Source organism: Semicossyphus pulcher, unplaced genomic scaffold (genome assembly GCF_022749685.1).
Source record: "Semicossyphus pulcher isolate SPU_LCO1_2020_fin unplaced genomic scaffold, fSemPul1.0.p SCAF_1, whole genome shotgun sequence".
NCBI classification, from domain to species: domain Eukaryota; kingdom Metazoa; phylum Chordata; class Actinopteri; order Labriformes; family Labridae; genus Semicossyphus; species Semicossyphus pulcher.
The window spans coordinates 23,905,248-23,920,504 of record NW_027211603.1 but is presented as its reverse complement, the minus strand read 5'-3'; the positions used below and the strand labels follow the sequence as shown (position 1 = coordinate 23,920,504).

Below are 15,257 nucleotides of genomic sequence, written 5' to 3'. Positions count from 1 at the left end.
CTAGTTAGCCTGCTAGCTACCTGTTGCTAGGCGTCCTTTGGAGGAAGCAGCTCCTGAACTGAGACACAGCTAATATCTCACAGTCTTGACATCTTTAAATTCTGCAGTCATTTGGCACAAAATCTGCTTCCCCTGTCACAGTCCGCCATCTTTGTAGTTCAGACAACTTTTACAGTTCTGATGCCATCACTTCTTACCGTTTAAGTAACGTCTCCAACAAGTCATTCATTGTTTTGGTTAACAGCCTACTGTGATTGTCCTCAGCGACGCCTTCTTAAAAACATGGCCGAATGGTAAAGCTTCAAAACGTAACCATATAAATATATTTATATGTACTGTATATAGCCCACCATATACAGTTACTGACATATGACTCTCGGTCTCTCCACTTGCTTCCTGTCTGACTCTGGACTATCAACTGTCCAATAAAGGAAGGACATACCGACCAAATTGTGTTTCAAAATGTGACAGCCATCATGGACATTCTTCTTACTTTATCTTTCACCACATACTGTACTTTATGTCAGCAGTGTGTTGGAAATATAAGTTCTTCTCCTTTTTTGCAACAGTTGAGAGTCTGTTCATCAACACCAATGTACAGCTTAGTTTCAACATCTGGTTGGCAGATGACCAGTAAAGGCAATTTTGAATAGGATTAACTCGTGTTGTGTCTTCTTCTTTGTTTCACAGAAGAGATGAGGGGTGTGTAGGGAGTAAGAAAAGTGTCCCATTGTCCAAAATCCACTGGAGTGTTCTTAAAAAAGGCATACATCCTTGTAGAAGAGTGGCGATGTCCCTACTCGCTCGTTATTACTTGATTTGGGAATAAAAATACTTCATTTGGCCAGGCGACTCTGCTCTCAGAGTGAAGGAAAGATTGTCCTTTTTCTACTTGACGTGTTCAATGCAATCTCCTCTCTCTGGGTCCAAACCGTTCATGAACGAGCCTCCGTTTCTAGCCAGAGGAGTGTTCAGGCCCTGCAGCCCGGCCTCTTTCTCGGTCTTGTCCCGGTCGTCATTGAAATTGACCGACACGGCCCTCTTGGGCAGAGTGAACTCAGGAGTGGGGCTGAATCCCAGCTCTGAGGACAGTTTGCGTTTAATTGACGCAGCACGCTGGAACTTATCGTAGATCTCAACGCTGACACGACGCCGGGTCTCTTTGAACTCTGCTGAGACGTTGGCCGTCCACTCGGCAGCGTGAGCTCGGATCTCTCCAACCTGCAGGCAGAAAGAAAGTGGAGTCAGTGTGGAGGGATTCACATGGATGGCAGGTTTGATTCTTAAAACTTTGGTATGAACTGTTGAGCCAACAATTCCTGTTTTTATCAGTTTAAAGGGTCAAATATAAAATGAAGTAAAATAGAGTAGATGAGATCATTGGAACACATTTAGCATCACCCTTAAAGGACCTTTTGGTGGTTTGTACGACGCAGGCTATTTAAAAACAATCCTTTATTTATAGAGCACTTTTCAAACCAGAGGTCTGGAGCACTGTGCGCTGCTGCAGAACAGCAGCCTTTGCTTTTCATCACTTCAGTATAAAACAAAAACCAACAAGAGCAGTGTGAAAAGGTTTCCACCATGCCTTTTCACCTGCCCCACAGCCATTAGTCTCAGTGAGGCCACCTGTGCCTAGTTAGACACAGTGTGGAGCCCTTAATTAGTGGAGCGTTTTTGGTTTCAACAAAACTGAGTGAATGAAACAGGTTTGTTTTGGTGTCCCACTTTGAAATATAGCCTTTCCACGTAGATGTTTTGGTGTTTTATTATTGTTTCAATGGGAATTGTGCTCTCTGGTTTTTCCTCACCCCCTGCAATGGTTGACTCCAATTAGGGCGGGGGCCCGGAGAGGCATAAAAGATGAGTGAGACATTGACTGGGGGGAAATTGTTGTTCGTAGCAGCTTGCTATGAGGTTGTGTTTTTGCTCTTGTTAATTTACCTGGGACTTTTTTTTGCTCCTTTGTTTTTAGTGTTAATTTTCATGATTTCTGCTTCCTGGTTCTTCAAACCAACATCTTTTTTGCTCACAACCAGCGCCAGAGAGCCACACTGAAATCCCTTTTGTATGTAGAGTTACTGTCTGTAATGCTACAAACAGACTGAAAGCTTTGTTGGAATTACTCTATGAAAAAAAATACTTGTTAGTGTATTAAAGGACATCTAAGACCAGCCAGAAGATGACCAAATCACATTATCAAATTTATGATGTCCATGTTTGACTGCTTTTATTTTTTGTCTTGTGAGTTTTTTCCACAAGTTGTATACATTTCAAAATAAATCCTCTGTATGGTCCTTCAGTTATCTTAACTACCACAAATTCTCCATCACGAGATATTAAGAATTGATAACATGCACGTGTGTCTTGTGTTTATTCTTGAATGTTACAATACAGTGCAAGAAAGTGAAGAGTGATGATGTCACAAACCAGGAAGTCAACTCAATTACATTAAAACTGTGTATATGCAACTACGTAGAGCTGCACAATGTCAGCTGAATCAGCCATGTTAAATGTGACACACACACACACACACACACACACACACACACATGAGAACACCTTTAAATAATAAAATAACATGTATTTCAGGTGGAACATAGCTTGATGTAGACAGAGATATATTCTCCCAGAGCTGTCAGAGTCACACTGAGACTCCTTTTGACTTTTCGACTCATGACAAGAATCCACGTAGGAAAACATTTTCATTAATGTCTTTACATCTCAATAACATAAATTAAACATTTCAGTGTCATGTGACCGATCATATGAATGGTTTCACTCTGCCACACCACAGGGACTTTTACTTCATATTCACACTGTGACACGAGGCAGAGACATGCCTAAAATAAACTGAGCAAAACACTGTTTAGTGCTTTTCCTGTAGGGACAGGCCTGTGCATCAGATTCCACATCAGACAGTTATGAGTTCTCTGTTTACAAAACAGTTCTTTCCTGTCACGGTAAAAACAACATTTAACGACACAGGTAACATCAGAGTTAAGTCACCAAAGGGAGAGCAAACCAGCTTCTGCACTGTCAGTGAACTCAGTATGATGTCACTGCCGAGTTGTCCTTCGCCACCTCTGTTTTCATTCATAAATTCTATAGTGTAAGTAGTAATCAAACACTTACAGACGACCACCACAGCAGGCAGACAAACAAAGGGAAGAAGTGAAGCAGAAGTGTGGACCTTTGTGCCAAACCACCATATTTACAGGCCTTAATGGGACACTTATAAAATTCACTTTTGTCCTAAAATGTCTTTGAAAGGAGCCATTGACTTCACTAACACCTCAAATCCCAATTTAAGATCTCACTAGAGTTGGGATTTATTAATTTGTCTACAAAGTTAACCAGAGGTCACAAGCCTGCGTATTATCCTGATCCCAGACTTTCATTTTAAATCCCACACAAAGAATCTGAAAGCAGCTTTCTGTGACTGAAAAATATTGCAAAGGTTCGACTGTTTCTTTCCCAACAAGGTGCCAGAAAACATGAATTTATATCAAGTAGAATTGTGTACTGTAATGCTCTTTTCACAATCCACTGATAAACTACAAATAATTCAGAACACTGCTGCCAGGCTTTTAAGTACAACAATAAAAAACAGAACATATCAGCCGGTTTAGATTCCTGCAGTGGCTGCCTGTGTCTTTTAGGATTGATGCTGAAGCTCTATCTTCTTGTTTATAAGGATCTAAACGGGTTAGGATCGGCCTACATCACTAATTCTTGGTTGTTTTGTGATCCTTAGCCTTCTTAGAACCTCTGCAGACAGTTTTCTGAATACAAACTACCACATAAATAAGAACATTAGCCTGTTTAAACTGCACCTAAACTCTTAAACTCTCTCCCCAAGGCTATAAGAGATGCAACCTCTGAGACCGTTTTCAACCACAGGTAGTAAAAGTATTTATTCAGCATTGCCTTTAACTAGCTGTCATCTTTTCTTTGTTTTATTCTCATCTTTTACAGAGTTTATTGTTTATATGAATCTCTCTGCTTTCACATCTTTTAGACAGTTTATATTGATGTTCTTGCAACTTGGTGCCTGTTTTGTTTGTTTCATTTGATTGCTAAGTTTTACTGTGCAGTTTATTCTCCTGTTTCTTCACTTTATTGCACATTAAACTACTCGACCTGCATAATAAAGTTTGATTATCATCATTATTTATATAAACTATATCTCAGTGCCTAATGATGATAACACGCTCTCATATACAGAACAGATCAGCAAGATGATGGCCTGTCACAGCAGGACTTCAGCATGAGATCCCAGTGGGGGCATTAGTGAACGCACACACCCACAAACACACACGACGCATCATGCATCACCACTCAGCAGACAGGTCACCAGGTGATAATGAGAAGATGTGTATGTCAGATGAACAGGCTAAAAGGTCACGCTCACATGTCACTAAAACACCGCTAACTCAAGACATTGTAACATTGGAAAGATTCAGTTGCATAACCTGTGTTATATTTAGACAGTTCAAGATACGTTTCCTGATAAAGACATCATCACACATCGTCCTCTGTCTCTCTCTGGAGATGCTCACAGTAATGGCCTTCGACTGTAAATGTGTTTGCATTGCAGACGGTCGATTGGATTAGAAAACTGTCTTATCATTGAAATGAAGTTAAGCAGAGGGCAAAAGTTGAGACGGGGACATGACACTGGAACCGAGTATTGTGAATGACCTGTGTGTCACAGAGCTCAGAGAAACAGATGTAGAGGATGGAAGCACATCGACTGATTAACAGGTATCTAGAGATGAAAGGTCTCCTACCTCTTCTTTCGTCCTCTTGGAGATGACTCTGAACCAGTCTCCGATCATGCTCAGGATGGCAGCAAAGTAAGCTAGTCCCACCAGAATCCAGAACCATACAACTGGTTTGTAGTAATCCAAGTACTCTATTTCTGAACCACCTGCAGAGACAGAGGGAGTCAGAGACAGTGAGTGAAATATCCAGCATGATGCACAACACTGAATTGATTAACTGCAAAGAGAGAAATGCCTTTTTTACCTGCCACAAAGTCCCCAAATCCTATAGTAGTCAGGGTGATGACCACAAAGTACAGGGACTCCAGCGCGGACCAGCCCTCGATGTGTTTAAAGATGGCTGCTGGGAGCGCCACGAACAGCAGGCAGCCGAACAGCACAAACAGCAGGGTGGAGATGACGCGGATCTTCGTCTGAGTGATGGACCAGTGCTGCAACGTAGAGGAAACAGGTGATATGATGAAATTCAACATTGTGACTGGCAGGTACTTTTACAATTTCTACAGATCTGTTTGTGATGAAACACACTGAAAGCTCGGGGCTCTCAGTGAATGTAGAGGGAGTGGTGCAGAACTTCTTTCTGCTTGCTTGTTTATTAAAAATGTTGGATTGGCACAAAGAAGGAGCTAAAAGATCCAGAATTCAGATCCAATTAAATAATTTTTTTGCTGAAATACTTTGTCCAGCAGTGAAAAGTAATCGATGTTCAAACCACAGCAAGCTGCCAAAGTTCTGTTGAAGCCAATGAGGAAGGAAATGCTATGAGAAAAAAAATGGGCTATTGCTACGATTTTGGTTCTTATTAGATTAGCGTTCACAGTCATGCTAGCCGCTCTGTAAGATTTTACTAAAGCTAATCGGTGCTTTCATCCTGAAACAAAGCAAGCAATGTGCACAAATAGAGTTTTCAGCCCAAACTGGCTCTTTAACACAGAGCATCTTAAATGGCACCATCATAGTTTAGCATGTTAGCATGCTAACATTTGGCAATTAGCACTATAAACAAAATACACTTGGCTGAGTGGTTTGCCATTAGTTTAACATGTCTTAAACCAGAGTATTTTAAATTCATCTTCAGTCTGACATTAAGGTTTGTCGAGATATTTATTTCAAAACCAAATGTAGAGGAGCTAAGTCCTCGGGGTGCTAAAGGAAAAGTCAAAGTTTCCTCAAAGTCAGTATGATTCATTCTCTGGGAACAATTGTTGATATATTTCTGTCTGAACCCGACACAGAACAGAAACAGCACACTGTTGAAGAAAACTGCTTTTGAGTGAAATGGTAAAGCAGCCAGAATCTGTGAGCAGTAATAGCATTATTCTCTTCCAAATTGGTCCCCTGGGTGCTGTGTAAAGAAAACACATTCACAATATTCACTGAGGAGAAAACAGGACAATCTGGCCACAGAGCTATAAGGCTCTGACAAACACACACACACAAACACACCAGTACACAATGATCTTTTGTCCTCCGCCCTCAGCCTGCATCATAATATTAAACGCTGAGTCCCTCGGGTGCCCTGACAGCAGCAGAAGGAGCAAATTATTCATTCTGGATTCAGACTTCTGCTCATTTCATTCAAGAATAAGAAGTAATTTATTCATACAGCGACTTCAACTTTACAAAACTTAAACTGTGTGAGCTTATTTTTCCTTATTTCAAAACGTGCATTCATTAGCAGTGTAAGGGTTGAATCAAGCTTTTATGCACAGTAATCCTCTCAGTTTAAACTTAGCCGGAGAATTATTCATCCAAATATAAATTCCAGTTAAATATTTTGTTCACACAAAATCTGAAGTCTGCATACTGTGGCACACATACCTAATGTAGGCCAAGGACGGCTTTTACATTGTACATTTTTACTGCTAGCAGATGATCTTTAGTGTTTACAAGGCCAAGAACAGACCAATGACACAACGGTTAAAAACCTAGCTGACCTTATTCCTGTTGGGATTTAATTGCAACTGGGGCTACTCTTGCAACAGAAACAATCATTGAGAATAAATTAATATAATAACAAACCTTTTTTCACTCCATTGATACACAGTATAAAGTTTAATGTGTGTGCGTGTGTTCCTCCAGACTCACGACAAACATCTTCTCCACTCTGGTGATGCCTTTGCCGAATATGGTGCCGAGCTGATCTCCTACACCCGCCAAAAGGAAGCCGAACAGGGGGATCCCTAGCAACGCATACACGATGCAGAAGATCCTTCCACCCTCAGTGTGCGGAGAGATGTTCCCAAAACCTGCAGAGAGGGCAGACATAAAAAGAGAATATATCACTGTTTATTCCTCCCACTCCAGTGTGCAGGTGCAAAGAGTCATCGTAAAGAGTGAAACTAACAAATGACTATAGCTGGCTAAGACATGTGATCAGACGGTGGGAAATGGTTGGATGCTCTGACTGAATCGCTGCAGTAACAGCTTCAACAGCCTTTAACAAGAGGTCTAAGTAGGTGACTATCTACATAATAAAAGAGTAAAGACATGTAGTGTAGAGATAAATGAGAAACACATACGTGAACACACACACACACACACACACATGGGGACAGCACCAAGAACCAGTGTGAAAATATCCAGGAAGCAGATAACGAATGAGTGAACCCTTCATTTCTCAAAGCAGGAAGTCATGTGACATTACACAACGGACCATAACAGCTTTGTCAAGAGGAGTACATTTATACAAAACACATTCACTTAGTTGATTCAATGTTTAAATTATGTTAAAATGTTCACAACAGAAAATCTACTACGTGTGTATCTGATAAACAGAGATGTTGTGTGTGTGTATGTTTGTGTGTGTATGTATGTGTGTGTGTGTCCTACCGATGGTTGTGATGACAGTCCCAGCAAAGAAGAAGGCGGAGCTCAGGTCCCACAGGCTGCTGTGATTGGTCAGTGTCCCTGCAGGGTTCACTCCTGAACGGATCGCAGACACAACTTGCTGCAGGAGAGACGGAGAGAGATTTGGGTTCAAATTTTGAGTTTCAGACCAACAGTTCAAAAAGAGTTACCGTTGGATATTCAAATTCTGGTTAAAAACATATTTTGTTCCTTTGTTTCTGCTGTAATAATATTATCATAAAACATTTAAGGAGGGGCTTTTGAGTCTCATTTTTCTTGAAATGCTGTAGGCAAACGTGTGTGTTTGCTCGCCTGTCTAATGAATTAAATATGAAAGTATAAAAGTTGAGATGACTGTGTGCAAAAATCTTAAGCTGTCAAAGGGAGGGCAAAGAGAATGCATTAATGAGTGCAGGTCAATGTTAGAGCCCCACTAGGGTTTAAAAGTATTAAAAGGATTGATAACGGGGCTGGACTAACAAAAACAAACCAATATTTCTTACTTATGCCAAGGGGAGCTGTCCATGGTGCTGAAACCACTGCAGCTCTACTGAATCACATCTGTATCAGTTCATGCACAAGTTTCAAGTGAGGTAAGTCTCACCTTAACCAGCTCCTCCAGCTCGCTGTGGTTGACACAGGGGTGTCTGGACAGGAACTCCAGCTTCTGAGTCAGGATGGCCAGACGCTGGGCACTATGAGAGGGATTGAAAGACAGTGAGTGAGGATGAGAAATATTTATGACTGTGGCTTCATATTTCTCAAAAACAGTCCGCTCTTGAAGTTAAATTCTTCATTTTAACAGGGTTGAGGGATAACAGTTATTGCCACTGATTGATGACTACACAGCAAAGTCTGCAAAACTAAGAATGATGATTCTGTTTTAACTGTGTTAAAGTTGATTCTTCACATTGTGGCTCCAAGCCATTCAGTGATTACAAAACGAGCAGTTTTACTTCTATCTCTGCTTTATAACTGAAGGCAGAATAAAGATTTCAGAAAAGTGTGCAGTGCCACTTAACTGCAGTCGTCTAGTTGAGTTTAACATTTCTTTTTTCTCCACAGTGGAACCACTATATCTCATTCATGTCCTCATTTAAATTCACTATCTTCTTTTCTTTGGATTTAATCTTGTTTTTAAGCTCATCATCTGTCATCATTAAAGTTTACTTTGTTTGATTTATCATAACAGTTTGCTCACCAGTAAGCTGAGGCAGGATAAAAAAGTACAGAGCTTCAGCCTACTCTCTAAAGTGTTACTGTTGGGTGATGGAATACATATGGGATTTTTCCCGATAAGGGGACTCAAGACCAAGTCTATGACACCAGACTACATTGCAAATGCAAGGGCTTTCATTAATGGGCCTGAATGTTGTGAATGAAGTTGTAGTAAGAAATTATTTTGGAAGGTTTCTTCACCTAAAGCACAAAGAGAATTAATTACAGATGTCCAAGTATTGAACCCTGGGGGACTCCACAACGTATAGTTATCCATTAAGATTCATTATTACCGGTTGGGTTAAGTTAGTTTGTGTATCACCAGGAGAAGCTTGCGATGCAGTGTTACACATACCACAGTCTGGGAATCACTGACTTATATGAAGACAACATTCTCAATAATGGTAAAGTGTAACTGAACTGAACAGCAAATTACAGAACTGACCTGCAGCAGCAATTTACAGCTAATAGACGGTATATCAATAACAGATATGTAATGAGTAAATGGATAGATGGATGAATGGAGAACTGAGAGAAGGGTGGGTGGCAGACAGACAGATGGATGTATAACCTGCCTACCTCTCGTGAGGCTGCTCCAGGAATCTGAAGACAGCTGCTCCCATCACCAGGTACAGAACCACCAAAAGAAAGATGGCTGTCACCGTCTTCCATTTCATCACTGTGGCAACCACCTACAACACTTCAACTGGTCAATCAACCAACATACCAACAGCTTGAAATACCCTTTGGTAATGCCAAAGGGGAAAATCTTTACAACACTTGTGAAATAATAGAATAATAATAAACTTTTTATCATAATCTGGACTCTCACCTCGCTCTCCTCCCGGGGAGTCATTGTGATTGGCTTTGTGGAGAAGGAGAGGCGGGGCTTGGTGTTGTGAGTGGCGGATTTAGGGTCCAATAAGTCTGGAGCTGCCACTGTCAGGATACATGAGAAAATGGCAGTTAGATTTTTCTCCCACACTTTCCTCCCCCCCTCCCCGTCTGTGCTCTCTTACTCCGGTCAAACACACTTAGCTGTTAATTTTAGAACTTCTTATAAATAAATCACCAACAAGGACTTTAAATGGCCTTTAAATCCAAACACTGGTGAAAGCATGAATCAGGCACGAGCATTTAGTCCACAGGCCTTTATCCTGTTAATGCCTGCAACCCTGGAGTGTGCTTTACGCGTGTGTTTGCTTTATAGGATACAGTGGAAAATACAAGGTAGGCTGAAAGCAGGAGGAGACAGAAAGAGGGGCACGTGAGTGCATCTTTAATTTAGGGGGATGAACAATGTGAGCTGCTGCAGTCTTTCTAGTTTGTGAATGAGCTGCTTTCATGTTTGCTGTGATTCCAGTTTAATCATGAAACTTTACTATACAAGGTCTGGTATATAGAACTATAACTATAAACTACTGTAGGTATAAAAACAGAGTAAACACAGGAGCTTAAGTGCTCTCAGTTTTAGCTCTAATGTTAAGTTTGACTGACTTTTATTTACTTCTTTGTTTGGAAATATTGTTTTACACATTCTTGCCAATAAACCTTGTTGAAGTGAAATCAGACATGCATTACTACAAGTATAGATGTATGGATGTAAGGAGAGTATGTTTTATGGCTGGACAATGTAATATTAGATATTTATATACTGCATTAATACCATCATATTTAGATAATGCTCTAATTCAGCAATCCATAAATCACAAAGAAAAAAAAGTGCTCAAATAGCAGAAATAATGACAGAATTATAGCCTAGCTATAACCTTGATGTGATTCAAAATGTAAAGGCCAAATACTGTAAGAAACTATGACAGTATTAAAAAATAAAGAATAATATGATGGTTAATATCTAGGCTAATAACGAGGAAAATACAATATAAACTAGGAGAATGTAACACATTAAACCTCTTTTTAGGAAACATTTGTGGTCGTCTGATAAGTTGAATTATTTTAGCTGGATGAATATTTAATGATAAAAACAAACATGCAGGCAGTGCAGCTGTGCAGGCTGCAGAGCTGCAGGAGTCAAAGATAAACACTCACATGCCTCCATCTCTCCCGTCTCTCTAAGTACAAGAAGTGAAACAACCTGCATGCAGACTACATGCTTTCATTGCTGAAATATTTATCTTCAATGTTTTATTAAAAAAAAGGGCTCGAGATGACATGCTTAACACAGGTTTTCAAACATTGCAGAGGTGTTCTGAAACTTCCCATCACCACATTAAGTTTCACTTCTGGGTGTATGTGTGAGTACTTACTCCTTTTTGTAGCCTATCCGATGCCCTCCGCTCTCCTCTTCTCCTCATCCGACGCTCTCACTGCGTTTGGGGGAATCTTTCCTCCTCTGCGTGTCTCCTCCCTGCGCTGCTGAAGCGGGGGGACGAACAGGCGCTCCGTGTTTCTCCTCTACTTTTACCGCTGCTCGGACTCTGATGCTGCACTTCCTTCGGTAGTTTTATTGCATCCACTGCTCGTCACTGCACAGAGCTTTCTCTGGTCCTCTTCCTCCGTCACTTTCAGCTTTCAGCATCCACTCTGCACCGGCTGCGCCCTCGCTTTTGAGCGCCCCGGTGGAGCGGTGGGATAACACCGAGAGGAAGGAGGAGGAGAGGGGAGGAGAAATGAGGGGAGGGGTGGAGGTGCAGCACGCAGGGAGGTGGTTCCCGAACTAGAGTGCACAGAGCCAAGGGAGGTATTGCACGGAGTTTCAGGGCTCTCCATCTAAAACTGTAGGGATTTTACTGCATGAATATTTACTAGAAGTAAGGAGGCACTACTTAGCCAAAAGCCTTCCTCTTCTCCATCATGTTATCAGCACAAGACCATCATCAGAATAATGAAGTGTTCTTGTGATATTCAGGATCAATTTGAGGAATCGGAAGAGGAGGACAGTTATATTTAATCTATTTAAAGTTTTAAATGTTTTTGTGTTTAATGCAGGCAGGTGTTCCTGCTGTCATTTCAGTCTTGCAGTGACAGATCAGACCGGCCATATGCAGTGGATTTTGCTTGTGAAACCTTAAAATAAGGCAGCATACACTGGACCTTTGTCACAAGTAGCAAATGTTACACAACATGTGAGCAGCTTCACCAAAGAGTAATTTTACTGTCATCTCCTGCTCTTGTTTGTTGTTTTGTTTAGAGTTCTTTTTTCTTCAAAGTGTTTCCAATTAAATCTGAGTCCATCTGTATACCTAAACTTTCTCTTTTGTTTTACCTTCCTGTCATTCTGCATCATGTCACAACCCCAAAGATTGACCTTGTGACCTTGTGGAGGAAAACTAAGACTGAAAGCACAAAGCCACTGATACTGCAGACGTCTGATGCGGATATGGGTTAGGAGCGCTCATACGTTACGATTGAACAGTTGCAATGACTCGTCATGCTTGATAGGACTTGAGTATGACAACCACAAAGCAGTGTGCTTATACTGCACACTGGACAACAAGTAAAGGTGCTGTAAACTCAGTAAGTGAACACAAATCTTATTAATTCCCTGCAGTCAACCATCTCATTTGCTGTGGTCTGTTGACAAAAAATGCTTCCACATGAAGAGAAAAGAAGAACTATTCTCATGAATATGAGGCTTAAGGCATAAATACATAAATAGAGGCATGAGCCTGATTGGAGAAAAACAGTCAATTATTTAATCAGTCAGTCGCTTAGTCATAACTCTTATGATTGAGACTTGTTTGAATGTGAAAGGGTCGAACGAGGCGATCAAATAAGCAGACATAGACTTGTCATGTGATGTAAACTTAAATGGAGATGATACGTGGAAGCGTGTTGTACCAAAGTAAGTTCTCACACCGACATGTGGCAGCTGTCTGAGAATCTGCACGAATCAGACTTCAGTTTGGCCTGAACTCTCTGATCAAAACCAAAGCTGGAGACTGACTGATGTAAAGATTACAGAGTGCTGAGTGTTGTGGTGATTGAAACAATCAAATGGATGAGTCACAGTCTGTTATTCACAGACTAATTAAGAATCTGCAGGTGCAGAGGCAGGAGTGAAAAGCAAGTATACATGGTGTTCAGAATAAGACGGAGGTGTTTGTTTAAGTACTTACAATGCCATCCCCCTCCATGCAAAAGCATTTATTGTAGATTGTAGATTCTGGTTACCCTCATTGATGGAAGACAACAGGTCCCTGTGCATATTGAAGTTAAAGCCCCCATCGTCCCTCATATATGGGAGCAAAACCCCAGACTGCAAGTGACACAAAACAACCACAATCAACAGACGACTGAGTTGCTTTTCTTGTTGCATGTCGTTGTAGCTGTGAGGCAGCACTTTTTGGTCATTTTGCCTCTCTTTGTGGTTGCTTTGGTGGCGTTTGATTGACTTCCCTATAAGAGACATTAATGTTTTGTGTAGTCCTGGTCGGCCCTCTCAGTAATCCATCCATTCACTTACCTGTTACCAAAACTCTAACAGGAAATGTTGTAGTTACATGGTGCGGTGCAACTTAATCTTTTAACTGCCAGGTTGTCTCAAACTTTTCTTTTTTAGAACTCTCGACACACAGTTTACAATAAATAACAAATAGGCTCTGGTATCATCTATCTGTCATGCTCCACTGACTTTGCTCTCTTTCTTTTCCTTTCCTCCGGCCCACTCTCTCCATTCGTCTCCCTCTTCCCTCTCTCGGCCCCTGATGAGAACTTAATAGCAGTTTAAATGTTAGTGTTTCCACCTAATCACTCCAACATATAAACATTAATTACACGCCTATTTATACTGCTAAAGATAGATACTGTCTGTGTGCGTATGTGTGTGTGTGTGTGTGTCTGAATGTGTGTGTGATGCTTATTTGTGTTCCTGTGTACCTGTGAGTTTCATACCTAGACGCATACATTGTTTTCGTGCATGTGTGTGTTAGCTCCCTCTGTTAGTGCAAAATCCTCTGTACTTTGACATGCTTAATCTTATGTGTGCACTGCCTGACTGTGTGTGTGTGTGTGTGTGTGTGTGTGTGTGTGTGTGTGTGTGTATGCATAAGAGACAGACAGCTTAATTAGAGTCACAGTGTCGCCTCACCTGTCTGAATTTGTCCACACCTGCTTCTTAGTATAGAAGTATCGACCAGACAACTGAATAACAATCTCAAACTTTGTGCAGCTCCTGTTGATCGATGTAGTCTAGACTGAATGATACGGTGAATGATAACGGCCCAAAAGATTTTCATCTGCGGAAAGTGGCTGCAAATTCAAAAGCACACAGAATAATCCAAAACCATTACAACCACAGAAAAGTGCTGCTTTGCTTAACAGCATATGTGATGCAAATACAAATTTGATGTGAGGTCAAAAACCATTAAACCCAGGAAACAATCGCTGCAGAAAAAGTTAGCCGTGCAGCTAACAGCCATTAGCAGCGTGTGCAGAGCGTTGGCGTTAACACAGGCCGGGAAATTGTCAGGCCCTCTGCAGGGAGGCCTCTTCTGGGAGTTAAGGTTTCACTAGCCAGGAGGTTAGCATCAGTTCGGACCAGGACTCTGACTCAGGGGATGATGAAGGCATGGTTGGGAAGTCAGAGGGATGTCAGCCATTAATTACCCACCAACAGAGTCATGAGTGGGGGTTATGGCAGGGTCAGCCAACAAGGTGGTCGGAGTCAAATCTGACAAGAAAACTTCCTCACGTCTGTATTAAAGTGACCTCAGTCCGTCTTGGGGTTTGTGTTTGGCGTCTGCCGGCCAGAAAACGTCTTCCTGCCAGAGGTCCAACTTTCCTTTGTAAATGATTTTAACCATAAAATGTGTTTCACCAACATCCAGTTCCACTTAACAACCCTCCTACAGGTGTGTTTGCTGTTAATGCAAATAACATTTTTTTTTTAAGTTTAAGTTTCCCTCGTTATGTTTATTTTGGATTATTGTATGGGTTTTGGATATGCAGCTGGTTTCTTCTGAAGAAATGGTTTTGCTCTCGTTTATTTCAGTAGCTATCATGCAAAAGAAATATATAATAATATATTAATAAGTATACTATAAGTACTATAAGTACATTAGTGCTAAAGGTCTGTATCTGCTGATCAGTGGTCTGTTTTACTGTCTGAATGATACTCAGGAAGTCCTGCAGTCATACACCAACTGTGCTATGAGTTCAGTACATGCATGAACAAATCTTTATCAACAAATCTTTCAACTGAGCTGTCTTCACTGGCCTTTTTCACAGACTGAATCCATGCTTTATCAGACGGGTGAACGAAACAAACAGGGTAGTAAAACCAACTGCTTTTCTCATCATTACAGCCAGCTGGCCTCGTTGCGCTGAAAAGCCAGCTCTGACTCCCATGTAAAATAATACAAGAATTCACCCCCCCTAAAAATGTACAGTAGAGTAGTACAATAAATCACCATCTGTCCAATAGTTCCATGAAAATTAGCC

At 41.1% G+C, this 15,257-nt stretch overlaps 1 protein-coding gene across 1 annotated transcript; it reads right to left on the bottom strand.

The window, feature by feature from the left end:
• Nucleotides 1-888: 888 nt before the first annotated feature.
• Nucleotides 889-12,102, bottom strand: kcnk2a (potassium channel, subfamily K, member 2a). The gene is made up of 10 exons (XM_069660142.1): nt 12,082-12,102; nt 11,343-11,532; nt 9,688-9,869; nt 9,435-9,547; nt 8,242-8,332; nt 7,620-7,737; nt 6,876-7,036; nt 5,032-5,218; nt 4,794-4,933; nt 889-1,221 (listed from the first exon to the last, which is right to left on the bottom strand). Exons 1-10 carry the CDS (start codon nt 12,100-12,102, stop codon nt 889-891), a joined length of 1,536 nt encoding a protein of 511 aa, XP_069516243.1.
• Between the last annotated feature and the right edge of the window lie 3,155 nt (nt 12,103-15,257).

Bases quoted from the DNA above. Each gene is read 5' to 3' on its own strand.
- kcnk2a (XM_069660142.1), bottom strand. From the start codon at position 12,102: ATGATGCAGAATGACAGGAAG. The intron at 11,533-12,081 runs GTAAAACAAAAG...TGTGCACTCTAG, and splicing joins TGATGCAGAATGACAGGAAG to TTCGGGAACCACCTCCCTGC. The intron at 4,934-5,031 runs GTAAAAAAGGCA...CTGTCTCTGCAG, and splicing joins ATTTGGGGACTTTGTGGCAG to GTGGTTCAGAAATAGAGTAC.